The 24,002-nt window shown below is 44.3% G+C and overlaps 1 protein-coding gene across 5 annotated transcripts in view; it reads right to left on the bottom strand.

Moving 5' to 3' along the window:
- Positions 1-24,002, bottom strand: part of ERBB4 (erb-b2 receptor tyrosine kinase 4) — a 1,268,185-nt gene that overhangs the window by 747,956 nt on the left and 496,227 nt on the right. For all 5 annotated transcript variants that reach the window (XM_053283383.1, XM_053283386.1, XM_053283382.1 and 2 more), the window contains exon 2: positions 14,274-14,425. In XM_053283383.1, the coding sequence (XP_053139358.1) occupies positions 14,274-14,425 (152 nt within the window). The remainder of the gene's footprint in view (positions 1-14,273; positions 14,426-24,002) is intronic.

Here is a 24,002-nt window from a genome sequence, read left to right as displayed (position 1 = left end):
GGGATGGGGTGCAAGGGTGCAGTTGCACCCTTTGTATATTTGGGTCCAGATGGGCAGTTTCTCAGTGGCAGCAGAGGGGGGGGGGATTCACTTTGTGCTGCTCGTTCTGCTCTCTCCCAGCAGGATTAGCAGCAACAGCAGCCGCCTGATTTTTTCTTCTGGGGTCTTGTGCCCCTCCCCTGTTCTGGCCAGCCTCTGCATGTACTGCAATTTGCCAGTATGAATGGAGTTGCTAGCTGCTGGGCTTGTCTCCCCCCAGGAAAGTAAAACATAAAAAATCCCAACCCTTATCTGTTTGGGGTGTGTGTGTGTGTGTGTGTGTGTGTGTGCGCACACACACACACACGTGAGAGAAGTAATCTCAATTTAAGTACATGTGTTTCTTCTGTGTCTTGTGTGTGAGAGACAGAGTTTTACACTTAAAAAGAAATCATGTTCAGAGTTTAAGCCAAAACTGTTCTAATACAAACTCGTAAGAAAAACCCTCTCCATACCACCAATATATCTCCTTGTGAGGAAATTAGTCCCTTCAAAAGTATTAAAACGTTTAAAAAGAATGAGAGAGAAGAAAAAATGCTCTAACAAAACGGATTTGTTTTTTGTTCCTGCATTTTGTTCCTGAAGACACTAAACTGCTTATAGCTCTAATCTGGCCTCTGTGTGTAGGTTTCGCTCTCTCTCGCCACACACATCCCTTCATTGAATATATTTTCCCCAAAGACACTGACTTGGTTGTGAGTCTGATCTGCTCACACATGCTGATGATTGGATGGATGCAACATCAAGAGGACTCACACTGTGAATGGGCAATTGGGCAGCTAAGGCCACAGACCGATCTTACATAATGTCATGCTTTTTATTGGAATCAGTTGACACATTCAGCAGCCTGTCATCAGGACCAGGTTCATAGTACTATAGAGCGCCTGATTTGTCACCCAATGACTGTACACTCACTGAGTGCAACTGAATCTATGAAATGATACCATTTAAAAGCATGGTGTCTAAGTTAATGTGAGGTGAAATGAAACTTCGATCTGTGGCCTTATCTCAATGATGGCTCATTTTAAGTAACCATGCTAAGAATCACAGCCTGTAAAGGCACATATCATACTCCCCCATGGACTTTTACACACAGCAGGCTTTACTGCGAGTTCACTGGGAGGCTTTACTGTGAACTCAGTGTTGTCCCAAAAAACCCGACACAAATAGCGGCTTTTTTGTATCCCGGATATAAATCGCACTACACTCTAACGTGCAGTGAAAAACCTGAATTGTGTGTGAACTGCTCTCTGATAACTTGCAGGAACCTCAGGGTAAATCTGGCCGATACGTGAACGCACGCCCTCCATTTTGGAAGAGATGCAAGTTAAAGGGCTTTAAAAGTCCTGTGTGGAAAACTTCCAGGTTGAAGCAGACTTACCCAAAGCAAAAGGTAAAACAACAAATGCATAGATACTCGATGACCTCTTGACTACAGCAGTGTGGACGACATATCCATGCTGCAGAGAGTTTCCACACTACCATTACACCCATGTGTGGGGCAGGGTCATTTTCAGATATTGCCTCTGCCTCCAAGAAGTGACTTGTGCCTTCCGAAAATAGGGTCGCACAGCCCCCGGCAACATATTTGTGGAAGGCACTGAGCACTTCTGCAGGCAGAGAGGATCACAGAAAATTGGTTCCCCAGTGCGAGCTAGCACAGCAACAGCGGGGAAGCCTCCTGCTGCAAGGACATGGCTCCCATTGCATCTTCAGTGTACAAGCTAGAATGTTAGCCACTGGGAACTCTGCCAGTGCCAACACACCTGGAAAACTGTTCTTCATTCAGTCCACCAACTGCTGGTTTGCTCTGTTTCCCTACATGCATATGGTATGTTTGGACAAAATAAGCTAATTTGTTTTTTAGAATGAAAATGGATAAAGGGGGTGCCTTATACTAAGTCATGACTGGCAGTGGGATTCTGCAATGGCAGACAGACGTCTGTTCCACTCCTGTCTTAAGATGAAAATGTCTCGAATTGACCCCTGGATCTTCATTCATGGCAAGCATGAGTTCTTCACCCAAGCTATAGCCCTGTTTATCCAGGATAAATGTAGCAGCACATTAATTTCATTAGGTAACTTCTGATCCTTTGAATGAAATGCTCCCAAACAAGGTTCAGTGCCAATAAAGGCAAGATACCAATCAACCACAGGCTTAAATAAATGAATGTTGATGGCCAGCTTACATTACACCTCTAACTCTGTTCCAGACCACCACCAACATGGTATCATCTCTCTCTTCTCCTTCAAATCACTCCTTAAAACTCACCTTGTTTCCAAAGCCTTTGACACAAGCCATTGGTCCTCACCCTAATGAAAAAGTAAGTCTAAACGAACACATAGACTTCCCCTATTTGTCCTCATCTCCCTCCCCTTCCCTTTGTCAGATTGTAAACTCTTCAGAGCAGAAACTTTGCTGCTGATGTTACTCTGTAAAAGCCGTATGCACTAATAGAACTATATAAATATTGGACAGCCTCCAGGCTAAAAATGTCATGAGTAAGTGCCATTGAAATTAATGGGACATTAATTTATTTATATTTGTATACTGCATGACTTGTGCATCCCTACGCGGTGTACATAAGTTAAAATACAACAAATATAAAAACAGGATAAAATGATTAAAACAATTATGATATATAAAACCAATTAAAATCAATTAAAAGCCTGAGAAAACAGGTGTTTTAAGGGTACAAGCTGGTAGTAACCATAACCGGACCTTCCCAGATGACCTTAATAGGCAGGAGAGAGAAAGAAGGCACTCTCTTAAATAGCCTGGACCCAAGCCATTAAGGACTTTATAGGTAATAACCAGCACTTTGTATTTTGCTTGGAAACATATCAGCAGCCAGTGCAGTTCAAGATCAGTGTTATATGGTATCTTTGGGTTATCCTGGAGACCAGTCTGGCTGCCACATTCTGCACCAACTGTAGTTTCCACAGTAAGTACAAAGGCAGCCCCATAGAGTGCATTACAATAGTCAAGCCTGGAGGTTACCAGCATATGTACCACTGTTATGAGGTCATTTTCCTCCCAGCATAGCTGATGGATCAGTCGAAGCTGATAAAAAGCTTAAGGACTTTAAGTTAAGCTAAGTTAGTCCTGACTTATCTCATTTATTTCAGTGGTGCTGAATCATGACTACCTAGTCTGGATGCCACCCATTAAACAATATACATATAAAATATAGCTACTGTAATAATACTTAAAGCCCATTTCATGCCAAAGGCACATAGGTACTACCATAGGAAAGGAGCCTGGAAAAGAACATTAAAGGTTTCAATCTCTCTGCCTGAGTTGGTGGGGATGCTCTCCGGGGTGGCATTGGGTTCCCCTAGGCTTACTACACTGAGTCATTGTCTACACCGAGGCCACTCTTGTAGGAGCAGCTCAGGAGGACTTCATGGCCGCCATGACAACCATGGGCCTATCTCAACTAATATTGGGTCCTACTCACATGTCTGGATCTGTTTTTTACCAGCCAGGAACTGAATGATCAGCAGGTGGGTGTGTATAATATAATTCCTTTGTCATGGACAGATCATCTTCTGGTGGGGTTTAGTTTGACTGCTCCTATCAACCTTTGCAGTGATGGTGGACCAATTAGAATGGTCCATCCCTAAAGACTTGGGCATCTTCTTGGTTTCTAGACAGCCCTCGGGTAGTTTCCTGGCATCCTTGGCAACTCTGTTGAGGCCCTGGTGAATCTCTGGAACCTGGAAAGAGCTCAGGCTATTGACATGGTCACTCCTAAACATCCTCTCTGGCTTGGTGGAGCCTGTCCCACTCCTTGGAGCTTAGGGCAATGAAACAATTCAGATGACGGCTAGAGCAATTTTGGAGGAAGACCCGTAACACATTTGACCAAATATGGACTAGAGCCCATTTTAGGGACTACTTCAATTTTTTTACTCTGCCTCCATTGTGTCTGCCCAGTGCAAGCCAGTGGAGCGGTTTCATGTGGCAAGGTCACTGCTTCACACAGGCCCCAGACATGACTCGGCAATAATCTAGTCTGATTGTGATGGATTCTTTTCAGTTAATGTAGCCTGAGGAAGTGGACAAGATCCTAGGCAGTGTGCGGGCAGCAACTTGTGCTCTGGACCCGTGCCTTTCATGGCTAGTAAAATCTGCCAGAGAAGGAACAGTAGATGGTTGGAGCCAATTTTTAATGCTTCACTACGGGAGGGCAAGATGCCATCAAGCCTGAAGCAGGTGCTGGTAAGACCACTATTAAAAACCGCTCCCTTGATTCCACAAAGCTTCATAACTACCAGCCTGTTTCAAATCTTCCATTCTTAAGCTAGGTGATAGAGCGTTTGGTGTCTATGCAACTGCAAAGCGGCTTGGATGATATGGATTATCTAGACCTTTTCCAATCTGGCTTTCACCTTGTATTTAGGACTGAAACTGCCTTGGTGCCCCTGGTAGATGACCTACGCTGGGGACTAGAGAGGGTGAGTGCATCCCTATTGGTTCTGCTGGACCTCTCAGCAGCATTTGATGGCATCATTCATGGTATCCTTCTGGATCGGCTCTCAGGTATAGGAATTGGAGGTGGTGCTTTGCAGTGGTTCCGGTCTTTTCTTGGAGGGAGTTTCCAGAAGGTGTTGCTGGGAGATTTCTGCTCAACAACTGGGGCTCTGGCCTATGTGGTCCCACCACACTCAGTATTGTCCCTGATGCTGTTTAACATCTACATGAAACCGCAGGGAGAGATCATAAAACCACAGGAGGTTTATTATTTATTAATTTATTTAATTTATAAACCACCCCATCCAGAGGCTCTGGGCAGTGTACAACAATTTTTTAAAAAGACATAAAACCCACAATTCAAACACAATACTAAAAACGATATAAAAACAATTCAAAAATGATTAAAACCATTTAAAACCAATTAAAATCTTTTTTAAAAACAACACTTTCAAGATTTTCAAAAGATTGAAGTGTCATCAATATGCAGATGACACTCAGCTCCAGTGTTCCCTCTAAGGTGCGCACATGTGCACTTGCACACAAGTTTTTTAAATGTCCAGTCCGTTAATTTTAGATCCCACTCAGGTTGAATCAGGAAGGCCCTATACTGAATGCACTTTTGCACACACTGCTGCCCAGAACAAAAGTCATTCTGCACACAGATGAAAAAAATTAGAGTGGACACTGCTCAGCAATACCTTTCTCTGGATGTTCTGAACCAGGGGCTGGAGGCAGTGATGGGCTGGATGTGGTCTAGCAAACCACTTTAATCCAGACAAGATGGAGATGCTGCTGGTCAATAGAAAAACCTATTGAGATAGGGTGATTCAACAAGCTCTGGACAAGGTTGTACTCCCCTTGAAAGAGCAAGTGCATAGCTTGGGGTTGTTTACTGGACCCAACTCTACTTTTTGATGTTCAGGTGGAGGCGGGGCACAGCCTCGGTGCCTTTGCACAGCTTTGGCTAGTGCACCAGCTGTGTCCCTTTCTGGAGAAGTCAGATCTGTCTATGGATACCGATGTCTTAGTCTTGTCATGGCTGGATTACTGCAATGTGCTTTGCGTGAGGCTGCCCTTGAAGAATATTCGGAAACTTCAGTTGGTGCAGAATGCGGCTGCCAGGGTCCTCTCTGGAACTGCTTGCTCAGAGCATATTACACCTATTTTGAAAGAGCTGCATGGGCTGCCAATTTGTTTTTTGGTCCATTCAAGCTGCTGGTTATTGCCTTTAAACCCCTTAACAGTTTGGGCCCTGGATACCTGAAGGACAACCTGCTCCCAAGGGTTTCTGTCCACCCAACAAGATAGTCAGAGGAGCCTTTGCTCCGAGTGCTGATGTTGTGAGAGGTCAAATTGTCATGCACACAGGACAGGGCCTTCTCTGTTGTTGCCCCAAGGCTCTGGAATGCTCTCCAAGTGAATGTCTGCTCACTGATACCTGTGGCTGCTTCTAAAAAACTAAAGACCTTTATATTTGTCCAGCTTTTACCTCTTAGGGGCTGCCAGGTCTCTCAGCTCTTGTGGTGGTAGTGATGTTGGTGATGGTGTCTTTTGTATTTTATGGCTTTTACTGTTTAATTGATTTTAATGTTTTCAATGTGAGTTTTATGGAGTTTTATTGTATTTTAACTTTTGTAAACTGTCTTGGGATACTTTAAGAAAGGTGGTATAAAAACTGAATAAAAGTTGAACAATAAATAACTAGTTTTTTAAATAATAATTCTGAGTTTAAAGTGAGAGGTATCTGGGCTCTTGCTTACATTCCCATTTGCCACCTTTGCTGAGTCATTAATTTTTTTAGAAAAGGGTTAAATAAGTAGGACCCTCAAGCTAATGATCGTCAAATTACTAGCATAAACATGTCACATTTTATTTCTCCCCCCACCCTACAAGAACGTATTTTCTTGGTTTTGTTTTCTATTTTAATGGCTATAATTCATCACATTAACTAGAGCTGCTATTTTTCGTGGAGACATCTGTGAGGGGGCAGTCTCAGGTAAAAATAAATATGTGAAATCCTTAGTAACTATTACCATAAACACATACACGCATGCACACACACACACACACACACACACACACACACACAAAAGAGAGCACTGCTAGATTCTGTGGATTTGCCACCTGCTGCTCTCATTTCTTCACGTTTATCAACCTCCCCCCAAAAAACATTTTACTCAGTCCTTTATTTAGAAGTCAAAAGCAAAAGGAACAGCACAGGAGTCTACATTTGAAAAAAAGCAGCACCAGCTTGAAGCTGATAGAAAGAATGACAACAAGAATACCCGTGTATAAACACACACTGCGTACACTCCTGCTTCTTCATGAACCCCGCCGCCTATTAAGATCATCAGGGGAGGCCTCGTTGCGATGACCACTGGCTTGTTTGGTGGTGACCCAAAACCATGCCTTCTCTAGAGCTGCCCCAGGGCTCTGGAACATGCTCCCAAATGAAATCAGAACCTCCCCTTCTCTTGCTCTTTTTAAGCTATTTTGGAAAATTGACCTATTTTATCAGGCTTTTAGTTTATAATGTTTTTAAGTTGTATTGATGGTTATTTTACTTTGGTGTTTATGATGTTAGGTTTTAATTGTAAACCACCCTGATATTTTATATGGGGGCAGTATATAAACTAAATTAAAAAAAAAAATTTAAGCACCTCATTTTCTTGATTTGCACCATGAGATGCAAGTAAGGGAACTCAGCCACTTGCTTACCCCCCGCCCCGTAAAGTGTCCTGCCGGCAAGTTCTGTTGCTATTGTCATAATTTTCTCCACATCCTTTTTGCCTCTGACTGTCTTGAGGAGGGGGAAATGGGCATTCTTAGGGAGTCAGTGGTGGCCAGGGGTTTGGAGTTGCGTACCCCTTGTGGTGCAGCAGGGAAATTCTTAACTAACAAGCTATAGGACCAATTTGTCTGGGGCAGCTCTGGAGTTCATAGCGGCCATGACAACTATGGGCCTATCCCAAAGGGTCTTGGGACCAACTCACATTGCAGGTCACACACTTGATCTGGTCTTTCACTCTGATCAGGATGGTGTTCCCTGGGTGGGGACTCCTGTGATTTCCCCATTGTCATGGATGGACCACCTTAAGGTTGGACTCACAGTCACACCCCACCTTCGCAGGTGCAAGAGGCCCATTAGAATGGTCCACCCAAGAAGGTTATTAGATCCAATAGGGTTCCAAGAAGCCTTGGAGGGATTTAGTGTTGGCTCTGCCACTGATCCTGTTGATGTCCTGGTGAAGAACTGGAACAGCAAGCTCACCAGGGAAGTAGACATGATTGCACCTAAGCGTCCTCTCCGACCCACTTCAAAATTGCCCCCTTGGTATATGGAAGAACTACGGGGGCTGAAGCAGCGAGGTAGACGACTGGAGCTCAAGTGGAGGAAGACTCGACTCGAATCTGACAGATTACAACACAGAGCACATTTGAAGATATATGCTCTGGCAATACGGGTGGCAAAGAAGCAATTCTTATCAGCCCATATTGCATCCACAAGTTCACGTCCAGAGGAGTTGTCCAGGGTTGTAAGACGGCTAGTGAGTGTCCCTCCTCCCTTGAATCAGAATTTGGAACTATCTATTACCTGCTGTGATGAGTTCAATGATTTCTTTGTGGATAAAACCTCTCATATTCGGGCCGACTTGGATTCAAACTCCACAATTATTGCATTGTCTGATGTGGAGGTGACCAGCGACTCTTCTTATGTGGTTAGGCTGGATCAGTTTCAGTTTGTGACTCGTGAGGATGTGGACAAGCTTCTTGGAGAGATGCAGCCTACCACCTGCTCTCTTGACCCTTGTGTGACATGGCGAATACTATCTGGCATGGAGGTTGTTGTAGAAGGCCTGGTAGAGATCATAAATGCTTCTCTGAGGGAGGGCAGGATGCCTCCTTGTTTTAAGGAGGCAATTATTAGACACTTCTGAAGAATCCTGCCCTGGATTCCTCAGAGTAGAGCAACTGTAGGCCTGTCTCCAACCTTCCGTGGCTGGGCAAGGTAATTGAGAGGGTGGTGGCCTCCCAACTCGAGGCAGTCTTGGATGAAACTGATTATCTAGACCCGTTTCAGACTGGCTTTCAGGTGGGCTATGGAGTGAAGATTGCCTTGGTCAGCCTGATAGATGATCTCCAATTGGGAATTGACAGAGGAAGTGTGACTCTGTTGGTCCTTTTGGACCTCTCGGCAGCTTTCGATACTATCGACCAGAGTATCTTCTGGAGTGTCTGAAGGGGTTTGAGGTGAGAGGCACTGCTTTGCGGTGGTTCCACTCCTATCTCTTGGGCAGATTCCAGATGGTGTCTCTCGGGGACTGCTGTTCTTCAAAAAACTGAACTTCGGTATTATTTGTGTCCCTCAGGAAACCACTGGGAGAGATCATCAGGAGATTTAGTGCAGGGTGTTATCAGTATGCTGATTATACCCCAATCTATTTCTCCATGTCAACGTCATCAGGAGAAGGCATAACCTCCCTAAATGCATGCTTGGAGGCAGTGATGGCCTGGATGAGAGGTAACAAGCTGAGATGAATCCAGACAAGACGGAAGTACTTATTGTGTGGGGTCAGAACTCAGGGGATGATTTTGATCTGCCTGTTCTGGATGGGGTCACACTTCCCCAGAAGGAACAGGTACGCAGTCTGGGGGTGCTTCTGGACACAAAACTCTCCCTGGTGTCCCAGGTTGAGGCAGTGGTGCCTTTTATCAGCTGATACTCCAGCTGTGTCCATTTCTTGAGATAAATGACCTCAGAACAGTAGTACATCTGCTGGTCAGACTTGGCTACTGCAATGCGCTCTATGTGGGGCTGCCTTTCTACGTAGTCCAGAAACTACAGTTAGTCCAGAATGCAGCAGCCAGCAGATGCGTAACCACGGTGGGGCAGGCAGGGCACGTGCCCTAGGCGCCAGTTGCAGGAGGGCACCAAGTGCCTGCCATGCCCCACCCCCAACCACCACAGTTGTGTGTGGGTTTTTTAGGGTTTGGGGGGGTTGGAAAATCCCCCCGCCGGGCGCCCGCTGCTGCCCCCACTCATGCAGGCGCGAGGACAGAGATCTGAGTCCTGGGCGGAGAGCCTGCACCCCCACCCCCAGCCTCCCCGAGCACTGACTTTCCGGTTATTTTCAGGGAGCGTTTGCTGCCTGAAAGCCTCTATTCCACAGAGGGAGAGAAAGGGAAAATAGGTGCTTTCGGGCAGCAAGCCTGCCCTGAAATAAGACTGAAGAGCTCGCTCCGGCTCTTTAGAGCTTGATGCCACGCCCCCTTTGCATGTGATGTCATCACGTGATACATCACATGCAAAGGGGGTGTGGCATCAAGCTCTAAAGAGCCGGAGCGAGCTCTTCAGTCTCATTTCAGGGCAGGCTTGCTGCGTGAAAGCAACTCGTCACTTGAAGGTGTGGTCATTCAGTAAGCAACATTCTGCAGGCAATCCCTCTCCCCATCCTGCTCAAATCCCATCTTCCTTTCTTTGGGTGGGCTTTTTTCTGTGCTCTGTTGTTGGAGAGGGTTAGAGGGGAGGGGTGGGGAGGAGAGTAGGTACTTAACTGTGCTGGCTTGCCCTTCCAGCAGCTCATGGGTAATCGCTTTGCTGTCTGCTTTCGTGGAATAGGGATTTGCAAAAATAAATTGCTTCTAATTATTTTGTAGAAGGCATAACTCTTATGCGAGTAGTGGTCATGGTTCATCTTTAGAGATGTATTATAAAACTGTATTTAGTTGTTTGCACTGGGTTCTATGCTGTGTGTGTCCAGACAGTCAACAGTTGATGGTGAAATGCAAAAGGGCTTTTTTCTTCTTCATTCCACATATTAGCTGTAGAAGCAGTCTCAGGGCTAAGATGTGCCTTATACAGCAGACACATGTAATACTCTCTTGGGTGTGGGTGGGTGTGATTCGAATTACACATGGCCACTGGCAGTTGCGAGTTTCAGCAGAGAAATGAGTGGAGTGCTTCTACCTCTGGCTGCTTTTTTCTCATATGGATGGAAAAGGAGCCTTGAGAGGGCAAAATTAAGGAGGAAAAAAATAACTGCTGGGGGGAAATATCATGATCCTTTGCTTTTTGTCCCTTTGCTCAGATGTATAGTTTTTCAGTAGCTGATTTTAATTTAAAAAGAAAAACAGTTGAGGGGACTGGTACCTGCATCTATTGCATAATGTTGATTTGGCTCGCTGTTTCACTGCAGAGCTGTTAGTGCAACTAACGGTTCTCAGTGTGCAACTTTTGACACTTATAGATGCTCTGCAATGCTTTCTTTTTTTCCCCCTTTTGGATCGTAGCACTGTGTTCTGCTTCCTCCAGGGGGTGTTGAGTGGGTAGTTTACCACTCCACCAGATCTAATGAGGCAATTAGAAAGGGCTAAGGCTTCTCCTACAAGGTAAAATCATGAGGGGGGCATATGGACTACAGATGGCTTTCTGGGGTTCTGCACCTTGTCTGCAACTTCATTTCTTTATGTGCTTTATTAAGGCAGCCCCCGTTCCATCAAGGAGGGGAGGCTTATTCAGTAATTGGCAATAGCCTGTGGCGGTGCATGTTTATGAAAATAAATGCAAAATCAAAATACGGTTAAGTTGAGAAAAATAAATATATTTAAATATAAAGGTCATAAAAAGGAAATATGCTGGAAGCTAACGTTAGCCTTTTTAGTTTGTTAAAAGTTGATTTTGTGATTTAAGTCTTGTCTTTGAAAAGAGTTGACTATTAAAATGTGCAGTAAATCATGTGTAATTGAAAAAGGTTTGTAATTGTAAATGTAAGTGAAAATGGTTGTTTTACATCTGAAAGTTGAAGACACTTTCTAGAACTTACAATAAGTTTTTCATTTACTGCCAGGCATGCACACTATGTAGAAATAGACTTGTATTAATGTGCATAAACAATGCAGTCACCAAAAGAAACCTTAAAAAGCTTAATATGCGGAGACCGCTTCTATGAGGTGGATGAATACAAGTGTAATTGATGGATTTCTTTGTGACTTTTCCTGAGAGCCAGCATAGTGTAGTGGTTAGAGTGATGGACTAGGACCGGGAAGACCTGAGTTTGAAACCTCATTCAACCATGAATCTCACTGGGTGACTTTGGGCCAGTCATGTATATCTCAGGCTAACCTACCTCACAGGACTGTTGTGAGGATAAAAAAACCCATGTACACCACACTGAGCTCCTTGGAAGAAGAGCGGGATATATGTGTAAATATAAATTTAAAAAATGGGCACATGGATAAACAAAATCTCTCTTCCTATGCTGTTTGCTCTGATGTATTGGAAGGGGAAAGGAGGGGACAGTTTGATTAACATTCCAGAATTGTTCATAAGTGTACCCCTTAAGAATTAATTTATTAGTTTCTCTCTCTTCCTTGCCCTAACCTTGAGATTCCTCAGCAATAGCCCTGCCTGCTCATTTTGTGTATCTTACTCTTAAGATGGAGTGGGGTTTTTTGTTTGTTTTCATTGCATGTTGTAGCTGTATGTAGGCTGACTTGTGTTTTGGAGGAGGCGCTGAGGCTGTAAGGCCCCACTCTGAATGCAGGTGTGCACACACTGCCTTGATAGTGGTTAGAGTGCTGGACTAGGACCAGAGAGACCCGAGTTCAAATCCCCATTCAGCCATGAGACTTGCTGGATGCCTCTGGGCCAGTCACTTCTCTCGCAGCCTAACCTACTCCACAGGTTTGCTGTGAGGAGAAACTTATGTACACTGCTCTGGGCTCCTTGGAGGAAGAGTGGGATATAAAAAATGTGAATGTTGCTGCTTGCTGGCAGATAGCAGCTGGGTGGGGGCAAGGGGTTGCTAATACACACTGCTGGATTTGGAATGCAATAAAAATGCTGATCAGGGAATGTAAGGACTACATCCAGTCTCCAGTACCTCTCTGAATAGCTGATAGGTGTGATTCCTGCTTTCTGAAGAAGGCTATATCTGTGCTGCCTCAGCAATTTGCATCAGTGAAAGCAAGTAAGGTGCAGTTATAATTTTCAGGTAGTGCCATAATTTGTTAATTAAAAGATTAGCAAGCTTGACTTTTATTTTTGAGCTGATATTATGATGAAGTTATCTGAAAGATAGGTGTCAGATATTTGGGGGGGGGCAATTTCAGTGCTTGCCCTAGGCGCTGTTTTCCCTAGATACACCTCTGGCGGCCAGATTGGTCTCTGGGTCATCTCGGAGAGACCATATCACTCCTATCTTAAAACATCTACACTGGCTGGCAGTAAGTTTCCGGGCAGAGTACAAGGTTTCGGTTATAACCTATAAAGCCCTAAACAGCTTGGGCCCTGGCTATTTAAAAGAACGTCTTCTTCACTATGAACCACATTGCCCACTGAGATCATCTAGAGAGGTTTGTCTGCAGTTGCCACCGGCTTGTCTGGTGGCTACTCATGGACGGGTCTTCTCCATTGCTGCCCCGAGGTTTTGGAACTCACTTCCTGCTGAAATAAGAGCCTCCCCATCTCTTACAACTTTCAAAATGGCAGTCAAGATGCATTTGTTCACGCAGGCTTTTAATTAGATACTGTTTTAATTGTGTTAACAGTTTTAACCTTTTAATTTTAATAGTTGAAATGTTTTAATCTTTTATTGGCTGTTTTTATTGTTTGTAAACCACCCAGAGAACTTGCGTTTTGGGCAGTATAGAAATGTATTAAATAAATAAATAAATAACTAGCAGAAGGGTGCTGGTTTGAATACCTGCTGGTACTATATTGGGCAGCAGCGATTTAGTAGCAGCAATCTCCTACTGCACAGGAAAAGGCAATGGTAACCCGCCCCACCCCCACCCCATGTTCTACCAAAAGAAGACCACAGGGCTCTGTGGGTGCCAGGAGTTGAAATCGATTTGACAACACACTTACCTTTACCCCTTTTATGCATGTATATACCCGTAGTATAATAATACCCTTGAATGCTTTCTAACATATAGATGTTTTCTAATACATATCATCCCTACCTATGCAGTTCTGTTAAGTGCAGCATATAACATCAACCCTGATGATTGCTTGCTCTCACACGATATGTGCCAAGGCTTCATTCTCTGCCTATGTAATGCAGTCAGCAAGCTGTGATCAGATTATTCTTTCTGCAAAGCAATCAGAACAACCTCCCTTTTGTCATAACACAACAGTAGCTTTAACCCAGTTTTGGAAGCTTGATCATTGTATAAATATAGTTTTGGGTAGGGGGAGAGAAGCTTTGCTGCATGGGGGAAAGACTCTTTGCTCCATTTTCTCAATTGCAGCCACTTCCTCTAGAGCAGGGCTGCACAAGTCAGGGATCATGGGATCTGTAGCTCTAGATGACCAAGATGATCATCTAAGTCCATGAAGTGCTGAAACTGACTATACTGATCACTCACATAGCAAACCCCTTGCAGACTGAACTTTATTTGCGTATGCATGGAGATATCTTTCTTGTGCTGTACTAAAAAAAAAAGTGTTTGAAGAGGTCTCATGTTGCTCCAGCAATTAGAGAAGGGTGTTGTGCATGTTACTCATCATAGGCTATACACAGACACCTGCGACAGTGACACCAAAACAGATCACAGCACTCTGAAAACCGACAACATCCATTTAAGCAGAGACTGTGTGGCAGGACACAAAAAACCACGAACATGTGTATCACATGCAATACAGCTCTACAATGCCACCTACACATCTCTGGAGAGATATCACTTGTACACTGCCTCAGTTTGTCGGCTTATTACTTGATGCTTCTCCACATACATCAGAGATGTCCCTTACCCGTAAAAAGGAGAGATCTCGATTATGTTCAATGCTTGTGATTTCTAGGTTGCCCATTACCACCTCACAGTTTTCATAGTACTTGCGTAATGCACGATACTGTTGCTCAAGGTCGGACAAAGAGCTCAGCTTGTTCTCGGTGCCAGCACAAACTGCAAAAAAGAGGTGGGAAATAATATGTTAGAGCCAATATAAATATCTTACAGAAGCAAAAACAAGCAAACAGACCTTGCAGACATGACACCTTCAATTAGAATATGCTTCATAACTCCATGTATTAACGCAACATGACAACAGAAGTAACAGTTTGATGCAAGTATAGGCCATGATCCAGCAAGACCATTGATGCCCAGGCAAGACCTTCCACGCACACAATGGGTTTTCTGACCCTCCTGATAATAAGCCATCCAGCTGCCCCTCCTCCACCACATTAAAATATGCTTTTGGAATGCTCACACATTTCAAAACCTGCTTCCATAACCTGCTTGTGTAACAATGTAGCCCATAGGATAGGAGACCTGGGATTTAGTAGGGAAATTAGAAAAGCCCCACTGTACTCAGTAATCTGCATGCATACTACTCTGGCAGCTAGGATCATCCACATTAGGCTTTCAAGAGGGGTGCATATGAAGTGGGACTGGAAGAAGCTGCAACTGCGCCTCTCAGTGAATGTCACTGAAAAAATATCAGTGGAGCAGGCAGTGGGAGGGTTCAATGGATCTGACTTCATGGCTGCTGAGTATGACATGGCTCAGCCTATGTGGAAGTGCATGTCATCTGTTGCCTCCAGTCATGCAAAGTGTAGGGATGTGCACCCTTTTACGGGTCTCTGAACAGGTTCAGACACCGGGTGGTTCGAAGGCTCGAATGGCGGGGGAGAGTGCACTTACCTCTTCCTCCGCTTCCTTCCTCCCCTCGCCGGTGCTCCATTTGTAAAGACTCTGTAGGGGCTACAGAATACGTCCCTGCCGCCCCGTTCCCTCCTTGGCCGGAAGTGCTGGGCGCACAGATGCCATGCTCACTCGTGTGCACATTGGACACACATGCAAGTGCAACACAAGCACACCCGGCGTGTGCATGCATACCCAGCACTTCTGGCCAAGGAGGGGATGGGGCTGCAGGGAGGTATGCTGCCGCCCCAATGGTGTCTTTACAAACGAAGCACCAGCGGGGGGGAGGGGGAGGAGACAGAGGAAGGGGAAGTTCACCCTCCCCTGCCTTTGAATCAACACCATACGGTTTCCATGCACACCCCTAGCAAAGAGACAGCCATTACTCCTTGCAGCAACTAATCTGAAATCCAGGGGAACTGGAGAAGGCACAGTTAGGTTTTATGTGGCCAGGAGCAGTCACTAAATTGTCATCTGAATCCTCACCATCCCCTAGAGAAGGGGCAGAAAACTCAAATCCCCCAGGGGACAAGAATCGACCATTATTTGGTGTGTGGGAGCCAAGTTCAATTTTCAGCACATTACTACATTAAAATCAATTAACGATATTAATGAAAGAAATAATTAGCTATTTGTGGATCTTCTTGTCTCATCAAGGGACCCACAGTTTTAGTCAAGGATAGTGGCCAGAAAATAGACCCTTTCCCTGCTCAGGCTGTGGGGCACCAGGAGTATATGTCAGCCCTAAACAAATGCCAAGCCCTCACCCCTCCCTAAATTGCTGTTGCTTTCAGGCTACAATCCTAAGCATGCTTACTTGAGAGTAGAGTTGCCAACAAGGGACTCTTATAGTGGACATGCAACTATTTGGGGGACCAAATAACTTTTTGTGTGTGTTAGGAGGAATAGAAACTATTTTTGAGACCAAATGACTTTTTTGGATTTGTTGTGGTGTCCAAAATTAGGAACATAGGAAACTGCCATATACTGAGTCAGACCATAGGTCCATCAAGCTCAGTATTATCTACATAGACTGGCAGCGGCTTCTCCAAGGTTGCAGGCAGAAATCTCTCCCAGCCCTATCTTGAAGAAGCCAAGGAGGGAACTTGGAACCTAGATGCTCTTCCCAGAACAGCTCCATCCCCTGAGGGGAATATCTTACATTGCTCACACTTCTAGTCTCCCTTTTATATGCAACCAGGGCAGACCCTGCTTAGCTAAGGGGACAAGTCATGCCTGCTACCACAAGACCAGCTCTCCTCTCCAAGTTCTGGGGAGCAGCTGGAACATTTTGTTCGCTCAGAACCCTTTGCTCTCATGAGCAGCTTCTCTTCCTCTGTCTCCTCCTTCCCCTTCCTACTGAACTGACCATCCATCCAATGGGGAAGCCAGAGGGGAGGTTCTGCTTCAGCGGCAGGTTGCAGAGCCACGTGATGCCAGATCAAGGATGGGTGGGCCCAGCAGGTGCAGCTTGCTTCCTTCATGTGGTGGTGGTGGCAGCAGTGAGAAGTCAGCACTTAGCTAGCTAACTTTACTCAGTTAGCTTTGCTAACGGAGTAAAAAGGCATCTTTAAAAGTGGTGAATCTCTTCGTTTATTGTGGGGTTATTGTGTTTATCCAACCCCAGTCAGTGGCTGATGCTGGTGTTACTTTGTGTTTCTTTTTAGATTGTGAGCCCTTTGAGGAAAGCGGAGCATCTTATTATTTATTTTCCTTTGCAAACCATTTTGATAACCTTGATGAAAAGCCATATATAAATGTTTGTAGCCTTAGAGAACAGCAAGCGAGTGGGGAAAAATGCAGGCACCGCTGCACCAGCACACAAAGAGGCTGCCTCGGTAGCCAGCTGGCTGCCCTGCCTTGAGCCAAGAGGTGAAGTTGCTGGCCTGACTGGGGAGAGCAGGTTGGGTGACCCTTGCGGGAGAAGGACAGAGGACTGGGGGGGGGGTTGTGTGTGTGAACCTAACCAGGGGATGAATTTACATTTGGGAAGCAGGGGTCTTGAGAACTCTGCACCTAGACAGCAGACATACAGCTCACCTGGTTTTCAGCTTCACAGTGGTGAGCTGTATTTTTTCTCATATTATCCAATTTTTTAATCAACACATGCATATACAATACTGAGAAACATATGAGAGCCAGTGTGGTGTAGTGGTTAGAGTGTTCGACTAGGACCAGGGAGACGAGTTCAAATCCCCACTCAGCCATGAAAGTCACTGGGTGACTCTGGGCCAGTCACACATCTCAGCCTAGCCTTCCTCACAGGGTTGTTGTGAGGATAAACATAACCATGTACACTGTTCTGGGCTCCTTGAAGGAAGATCGAAATGAAGTGAAATGAAATGAAATACATAAATATGCAAACTTTATGTGAAGTGGAGACTTTTTGGAGACTTGTTTGGTGAAAAGCATCCAACATTCCCGCTTTCTTGGTGATGGATATTGACTTTTTTTCACCATCTGGATCTGGCAATCCAACTTGAGAGTAAGTCTCACTGCAGACACCTGGAATGCATTTCCATGTAAACATGCACAGGATAGCACTGAAAGACGGTTTCTGAAGAGGATGCCCCTCTCAGAGAAGAGGGAACTGACTGAATGAGTGAACCCCTGCCTTTCTGGGGTGTGCTCTGCCTGTGCCGGCCTCATGCTGCTGCCACTGCTATTCCAACTCCAACTATTGCTGCTGCTGCTGCTGCTGCAGCAGCAGTAACTGACTCATTTGCTCATCAGTCCATCACTGCCACATGCATCTTATCTGGCCTCAAACACCCAACTGCATTGAGCCTCTACTGATCGTCACTGGCTGCAGGATATTCCTACACTGGGACTAGATCCAGCCCTTGGGATTTATGTTGTGCAGGCCTGCCCTATGAGCGCTAAAGGCAGAACACAAACAACAAACCATAGCAAAGGTTCTATATCTTTTCCAGAGAGTTAGGATCCAGACTAAACTAGTCATCATTAAGTGCCATCAAAAGTAATAGGACTTAAGTAAGTCTTGCCTAACTTGTCTCATTTATTTCCATGGTGTTTAGTCATGACTAACTTAATCCTAATCACAGTATCTAAAAAGAAGCAAGCCAGAAGAAAAATCAATTTCTTTCCCCAATCTGTGCCTGAAGAAATATCCAAAGAAGAAAACATCATCTAGGGGAATCTCTGCCTCCAAATCTCATATTGGATTTCTCCCACTTAAGATTCAGATCTTAACTTCAGACTTGGCAGATCCAGGAATCTGGACTACTCAATGGCATAGTGAAATGCAAGTATTAGCCGCTAAATGCTAACCTAGCTGCTTCACAAGGGATACATAAGCTCACCGAGTTCTCAATATATCCATTAGATGAGTAACATGTTGCCTATGGATGCCCTACCAAAAAGGTGACTGACTCAATGTCTCATCCAAAGACGATTCCCCAGGGATTTCTTAATTTCATGCCTTTTGAAAAAATGTGAGACAGCATGACATCCATTTCGATCCTCAGCTTCATAGCTATGTAAATGTTTTCCCAAAGAAGAAACAAAACAGGACAGACTGGATTGCTTTTTAGGAAATAATTTAATGTTTTGAAAACAAAAATTGTGCCAGGAAAACTGGAGAAAATAGACATTGTGAAGAACCTGCAGTTTTATTGAGATATCCCCAGCAATAAGATGTCCTTCAGAAAACACCCTTTTATGTCAATACCATTATCGTATAGCATTCTGGAGTAAAACACTAAAAGACAAGCAAAGTAGGGAGAAATTCTCTTTCTATTTACTGACAACATTCCTAACAAGCAAGTTTCTGGTGAATAAGTTCCAGATGTACAAGAATGTGCTGTTTCTCTTTTTCCCATGTGGGACAGGAGCTCCCAGATAGAGCAAAGGGGGCCTTTCCTATTCACATGGAAGTTTATAGACAGAGAAAACTGACACAACTATTTCCTTTAACAATAAAAATCTGGAAGATATAACTAACCATGCAAAATGATCCCTGCATTGCTGGAAAATCACAGGTCCAGAACAAAGGAGTTCTGGCTTAATCGAGAATAGTGTCAGAATCCCTGCTGGAGGTCAGAATCATTAAGGTTCTCTGCAAGCTCACTACGGTAGGTTTTGTAAAGCATTTCCTTACTCTATGTTCAAATGTCTTTTGTACCTGCCTACAAGAAAGTGCCTTCCTCCTCTTTCATGATGTGAGTAGAAAGACTAAGACTTTTTTTTTGTTTTTGAGAAAAAGAAACATCATGGCATTTCATGTAGCAAAGAATTAAAAAGACTGGGGAGAAAACCAACATTAAAGTTGGAGTGGAGGCTTAACAATGGTAATATATAGGCCTATGCATGGCTCAAAGTATCTAATTCTGATTCAAGAGTAGCCATGCCAGCAGCCTCAGATAAAAACTATAAATCCTAGAAGCACTTGCGACACTAAGGGACCTAGAAGGCAGATTTTTATTTTATTTTTTAAGTGGAAACAAGAAGGTCCCTTTGAATGGGAGCCATAGAGTGCAGCTTTCTCTGTGTGCGACATCCTCCCTCCAGAGCAAAGAGGAAGTGATGAATCTTGTCCCCTGCCCCACAGACAAAGGTAAAGGGTGTGGGGGAGGAGGAGAGGGCTGGGAAGTGGCAACATCCAACAGACATGTCAAATCAATGCCAGAGTTCTGGAATGAAAGCAGGGAGCTCCCTGACAGTTCTGGTTCTGTGTGGTATGCAAGGATAAATCAGTGGAATGGAATTTTTTAATTATTATTTTACATTTATATCCCGCTCTTCCTCCAAGGAGCCCAGAGTGGTGTACTACATACTTAAGTTTCTCCTCACAACAACCCTGTGAAGTAAGTTAGGCTGCGAGAGAAGTGACTGGCCCAGAGTCACCCAGCAAGTTTCATGGCTGAATGGGGATTTGAACTCAGATCTCCCCGGTCCTAGTCCAGCACTCTAACCACTACACCACGCTAGCTCTCTCTGGAATCCAGAATATTAATAGTTTAAATGAAATAGATATTATGTACAGAGAGGCAAGTGCAGACTGCTTTTCCATGCTCTTGCTGCTGGCTGTTTGTTAGCCTCACCTCTACTCCAGGACTGGAATACAAGTAACTAAAGCCTCATTCAAAAGTTGGCCTGGATCAAAGAATGGGTTAACCAAAAACACCACAATAGGCTTCCTGCTGTTGTTGCAGAAATCCTTCTAATAATGCCCAGCGAAGGGCATGACACGTTCCACATGTGTGTTAGATCTGTCATGACACACAGCCCAAGTAATATAGGATACCATCATAGTTTAGTGGCTAAAAAAATGAGAGATTAACATCCCAAGTGCTAAGCGCAAAAGTGAGAGATCAACTTCCCAAGTGCAAATCTTAATTCAGCCATGAACTCAATTGATGGCCGTAGACATCAGCTTCTACCCCTCCCCTGCGACAATAATAATATCAACCCACCTTAGAGGGCAGTTGTAAGGATGCCTGATCTACACAGCTGCGGGATGAGGTGGCAATTTCCGCAGTTGATAAAATGGACTGTGCCACTGCAGTCTATGGCGAGGGAGGGGAATAACATTTTAAATGTTTATCTTTAAAACAAAAAAATACCTCTTGGAAAGCAGAAAACTAGCTCAAGGGGGAGATGTCAAAAACGGTATAACACTTATACAGTCTGAATAGAAGTGGTACAGCCCTTTCTCCTACTTATTCTCACTTGCCTGCATGTAGAGCAGGCCTATGATAAGGCTTTTGAAGTGCTCTGAACATTAAGAAACTATATACTTTATTCCAAGTATTATTATTAATGCACAGCACCTGTGTGCGAGTGTGTCAAAAGAAAACTAAAGAAATTAAGAGTCAATTGCACATGCATGCATATAGCTGAGTGAGGCAGCAGGGTGCTTTATGTTTGGCATTCACTCTGAGGCCCTGACAGCAAGCATGGAGCAACACTGCTAGAATTTGACAAAATACAGCTATACATGTAATTGTTAGAAATGGAAATATCCGATTTTGAAGTCTCAACAGAGGATGTGTCACCCAACTCCAGCTGCTGTCTCCCAATTTTAAGCACTTACAGATATACATTCAAAACAGAATATTCAAGCCCCCAGTGTGGATGTCTGAAATAAAAGCATTGAAATACTGATTGCCCCAAGCAGGTATTAAACAGTTTTCCTCCAGATTTCGAGTGAGGAAGAGAGAACCTGTGTCTATTCTGAAAGGACAAATCTATAAGCTGCCTTTGCCTCTTTTGTCATTTGTTTCAAGCAAGACAGAGGCTGGTACAGGAACCACCCAAGGCTTCCCATGCTACTGGGATGGTCATGATCAGGTGTTCCATTTTAGGACTTCTGATCAGAGGCGTAACTATAGGGGGGCAGGGGGGCACATGCCCCGGGCGCCATCTTTTCTGGTCACGTGGGGGGCGCCGCCATGACCAATTTTTTTAAAAAATTTTTGTTAATACAAATGTTTCCTGCTCAGTGCAGCAGCGCTGCAGCAGTCAAGGAAGCACGCCGGTGCCCCCTTCCCCATGAGCGGTCCCTTCCACGCCGCCTGCGCCCCCCCCCCATTGCTTTGCTGGCACCTGGCGGCCAGTCAGTGGCCTGGCTTGGCGGTGGCGGCGGGCGCTTGTGAGGAAAAACCTAAGTATAATGTAGTATGTTGGGAGGGGGGCGGGGGGGCGCCATTTCAGTGCTTGCCCCGGGCGCCGTTTTCCCTAGTTACGCCTCTGCTTCTGATGTAATGAGATCAACTGGATTAGGCTTAACAAAAATCTTGACTGGTTTTAAAAATTCTAGATTAACTTTACTTTTTGTTATATCATAAAGTGTGTACTTTACCATATGCAAGCAAACAAGCAAGATATATACACAGAAAAGGGAAAAAGCTACATTCTGCTAAGCTACCACAGAGGCAGGCCTAGAGAGCAGTGTCCCAAAGGTGATTGCTCTAGAGAACCAGCTAACATCTCTCTCTCCCTCTCTGATCCAGTTCTTAAGTGATCCAGTTCTGAAAACATGAGGGGGAAAGGGGTCTCTTATATAGGGATTTTTGTGATTTAGGTCACATCTAGGAAGATAATGGGGCTGGAAATAGCCTTTAATCATGCAGAGAAACGACACTGATAGGGCCATACGAACATGTGTCCTCCTGTGCCTGTTCAGGTGATCAGACAGGATAATGAGAATTTTGGCTTGAGTCTGCCTGCTTAATTAGTGGTTCCAGCCTGACTGATTGCTTTAAGGTGCCTTTTTGCAGTATTGTAAATGGGAGAAGGCTCATGTGGCCTTGAATGCTCCCCAAAAAACAATCATGTCTTTTGTCTCCTGGGACCTCATGCTTTCTCAATGATGCATATTGTTAAATACTGGGAGCCTTCCTGTTCTTGGATACCTTCCCCTGGAGCATTTCCAGACAGCAGGCTTTACCACAGGTTTACTGCAAGCTCGAATTTGCCCCCCCCAAAAAACCGACGCAAAAAGTGATTTTTTTACCCTGGACATAAATCGGGCTCTAAGGTTCAATAAAAAACTTGAATTGTGTGTGAAGTGCTCCCCAATAGCTTGCAGGGACTTCAGGGTAAATTGGGTTGATATGTGAACGTACACCTCCATTCCCGATGTATGGATGTATAGATGTCAACTAACAGCACCATCTGGAAATGCTCCTGGTGATGCTTGCTCTTGTGGCCATTTTAACCCATTACAAAGCTCCTTTCCAGGTTCCCATGGACAACAGAAAACAAGAAGTTGTGGGGAGCAAACTATCTGCTATGACCAAATTTAAATAATTGCTTATGAATAATGTTATGTTAACAGAAATGCCATTAGATTTTTGTTATGAGTAGTGTCAAAAACACAATTTGCTGAAACCTGCATTCTTAAAAACAAACAAACAACTAATTAGCTGTCCTTAATGCTAAACCTCCATGTGCTTTACTCAGTTCTCAACAGGACAAACTTGCAACTTTTTAAAGCCATTGAAGCTTATACCTCTCTCTCTCTCTCTCTCTCTCTCTCTCTCTCTCTCTCTCTCTCACACACACACACACACACACACACAGAGAAATCCTACTTAACAGGGCCCTAGGAAAGATAACAATTTGTGGTTCTCTACATGAAACCTTGCCTGAGTGCAGCACGACTTTCATCTGGCCATTGATTTGCCAATCAGGCTGTATATACACAAGGCATCACTTACAAGATCAAGCCTATTGATTTCAGAAGTCCGTTTATGAAAAGAGAACTGAAAATTCGCTTCCCCGTGCCAGCTACCCAACACGCAGCCCTCTTTCGAATACAACTGCAATCAGTTTGTAAGCTTTTCCTTATCGTGTTTTATTAACTTAAATCATTTGGTTGGTACAAGAACTCAGTCATCTGGAAGGCATGGGGAAACACATACATACACTGGCACATTGGACATTTCAGCTAGTATTCTAATGCAGCAGATTATGATTCTTAAAGAAAGAGGAATGTGTGTATCTGTGTCAGTGTGTGTTGAGACAACCATTTAAATTGTAAAGAGGTCATTTTGAAGCTGAAAGCAAGGAACTTGCTTGACTTGAAAGCAAGGAAATGAACTGTGTAGTAGTTAGGCCATTTCCAGATGAGACCTTTGTCCTGAATGCAAGCTAATCAGCTTCCAGACAGAGACAAGGATGTCTTGGGAGAGGTTGCTTGGCTCTGTCTTTCCCAGTCTGCTACAACTATTGCTACATTCAGATCACTTGGAGGATAAGTTAAAATATCCTGAGGTTGCTCACTTCTTCCTTAGAGCAATATCCACCCAGTCCAGTGTCCATCACAGGTTTGTTTCTGTTTTATCTCAGACTGAGGACCTATTCACACATTTAA

This window comes from Hemicordylus capensis, chromosome 1, assembly GCF_027244095.1.
Source record: "Hemicordylus capensis ecotype Gifberg chromosome 1, rHemCap1.1.pri, whole genome shotgun sequence".
Lineage (NCBI taxonomy): Eukaryota > Metazoa > Chordata > Lepidosauria > Squamata > Cordylidae > Hemicordylus > Hemicordylus capensis.
The sequence above is the reverse complement of the archived record's forward strand: the minus strand, read 5'-3'. Positions and strand labels throughout refer to the sequence as shown.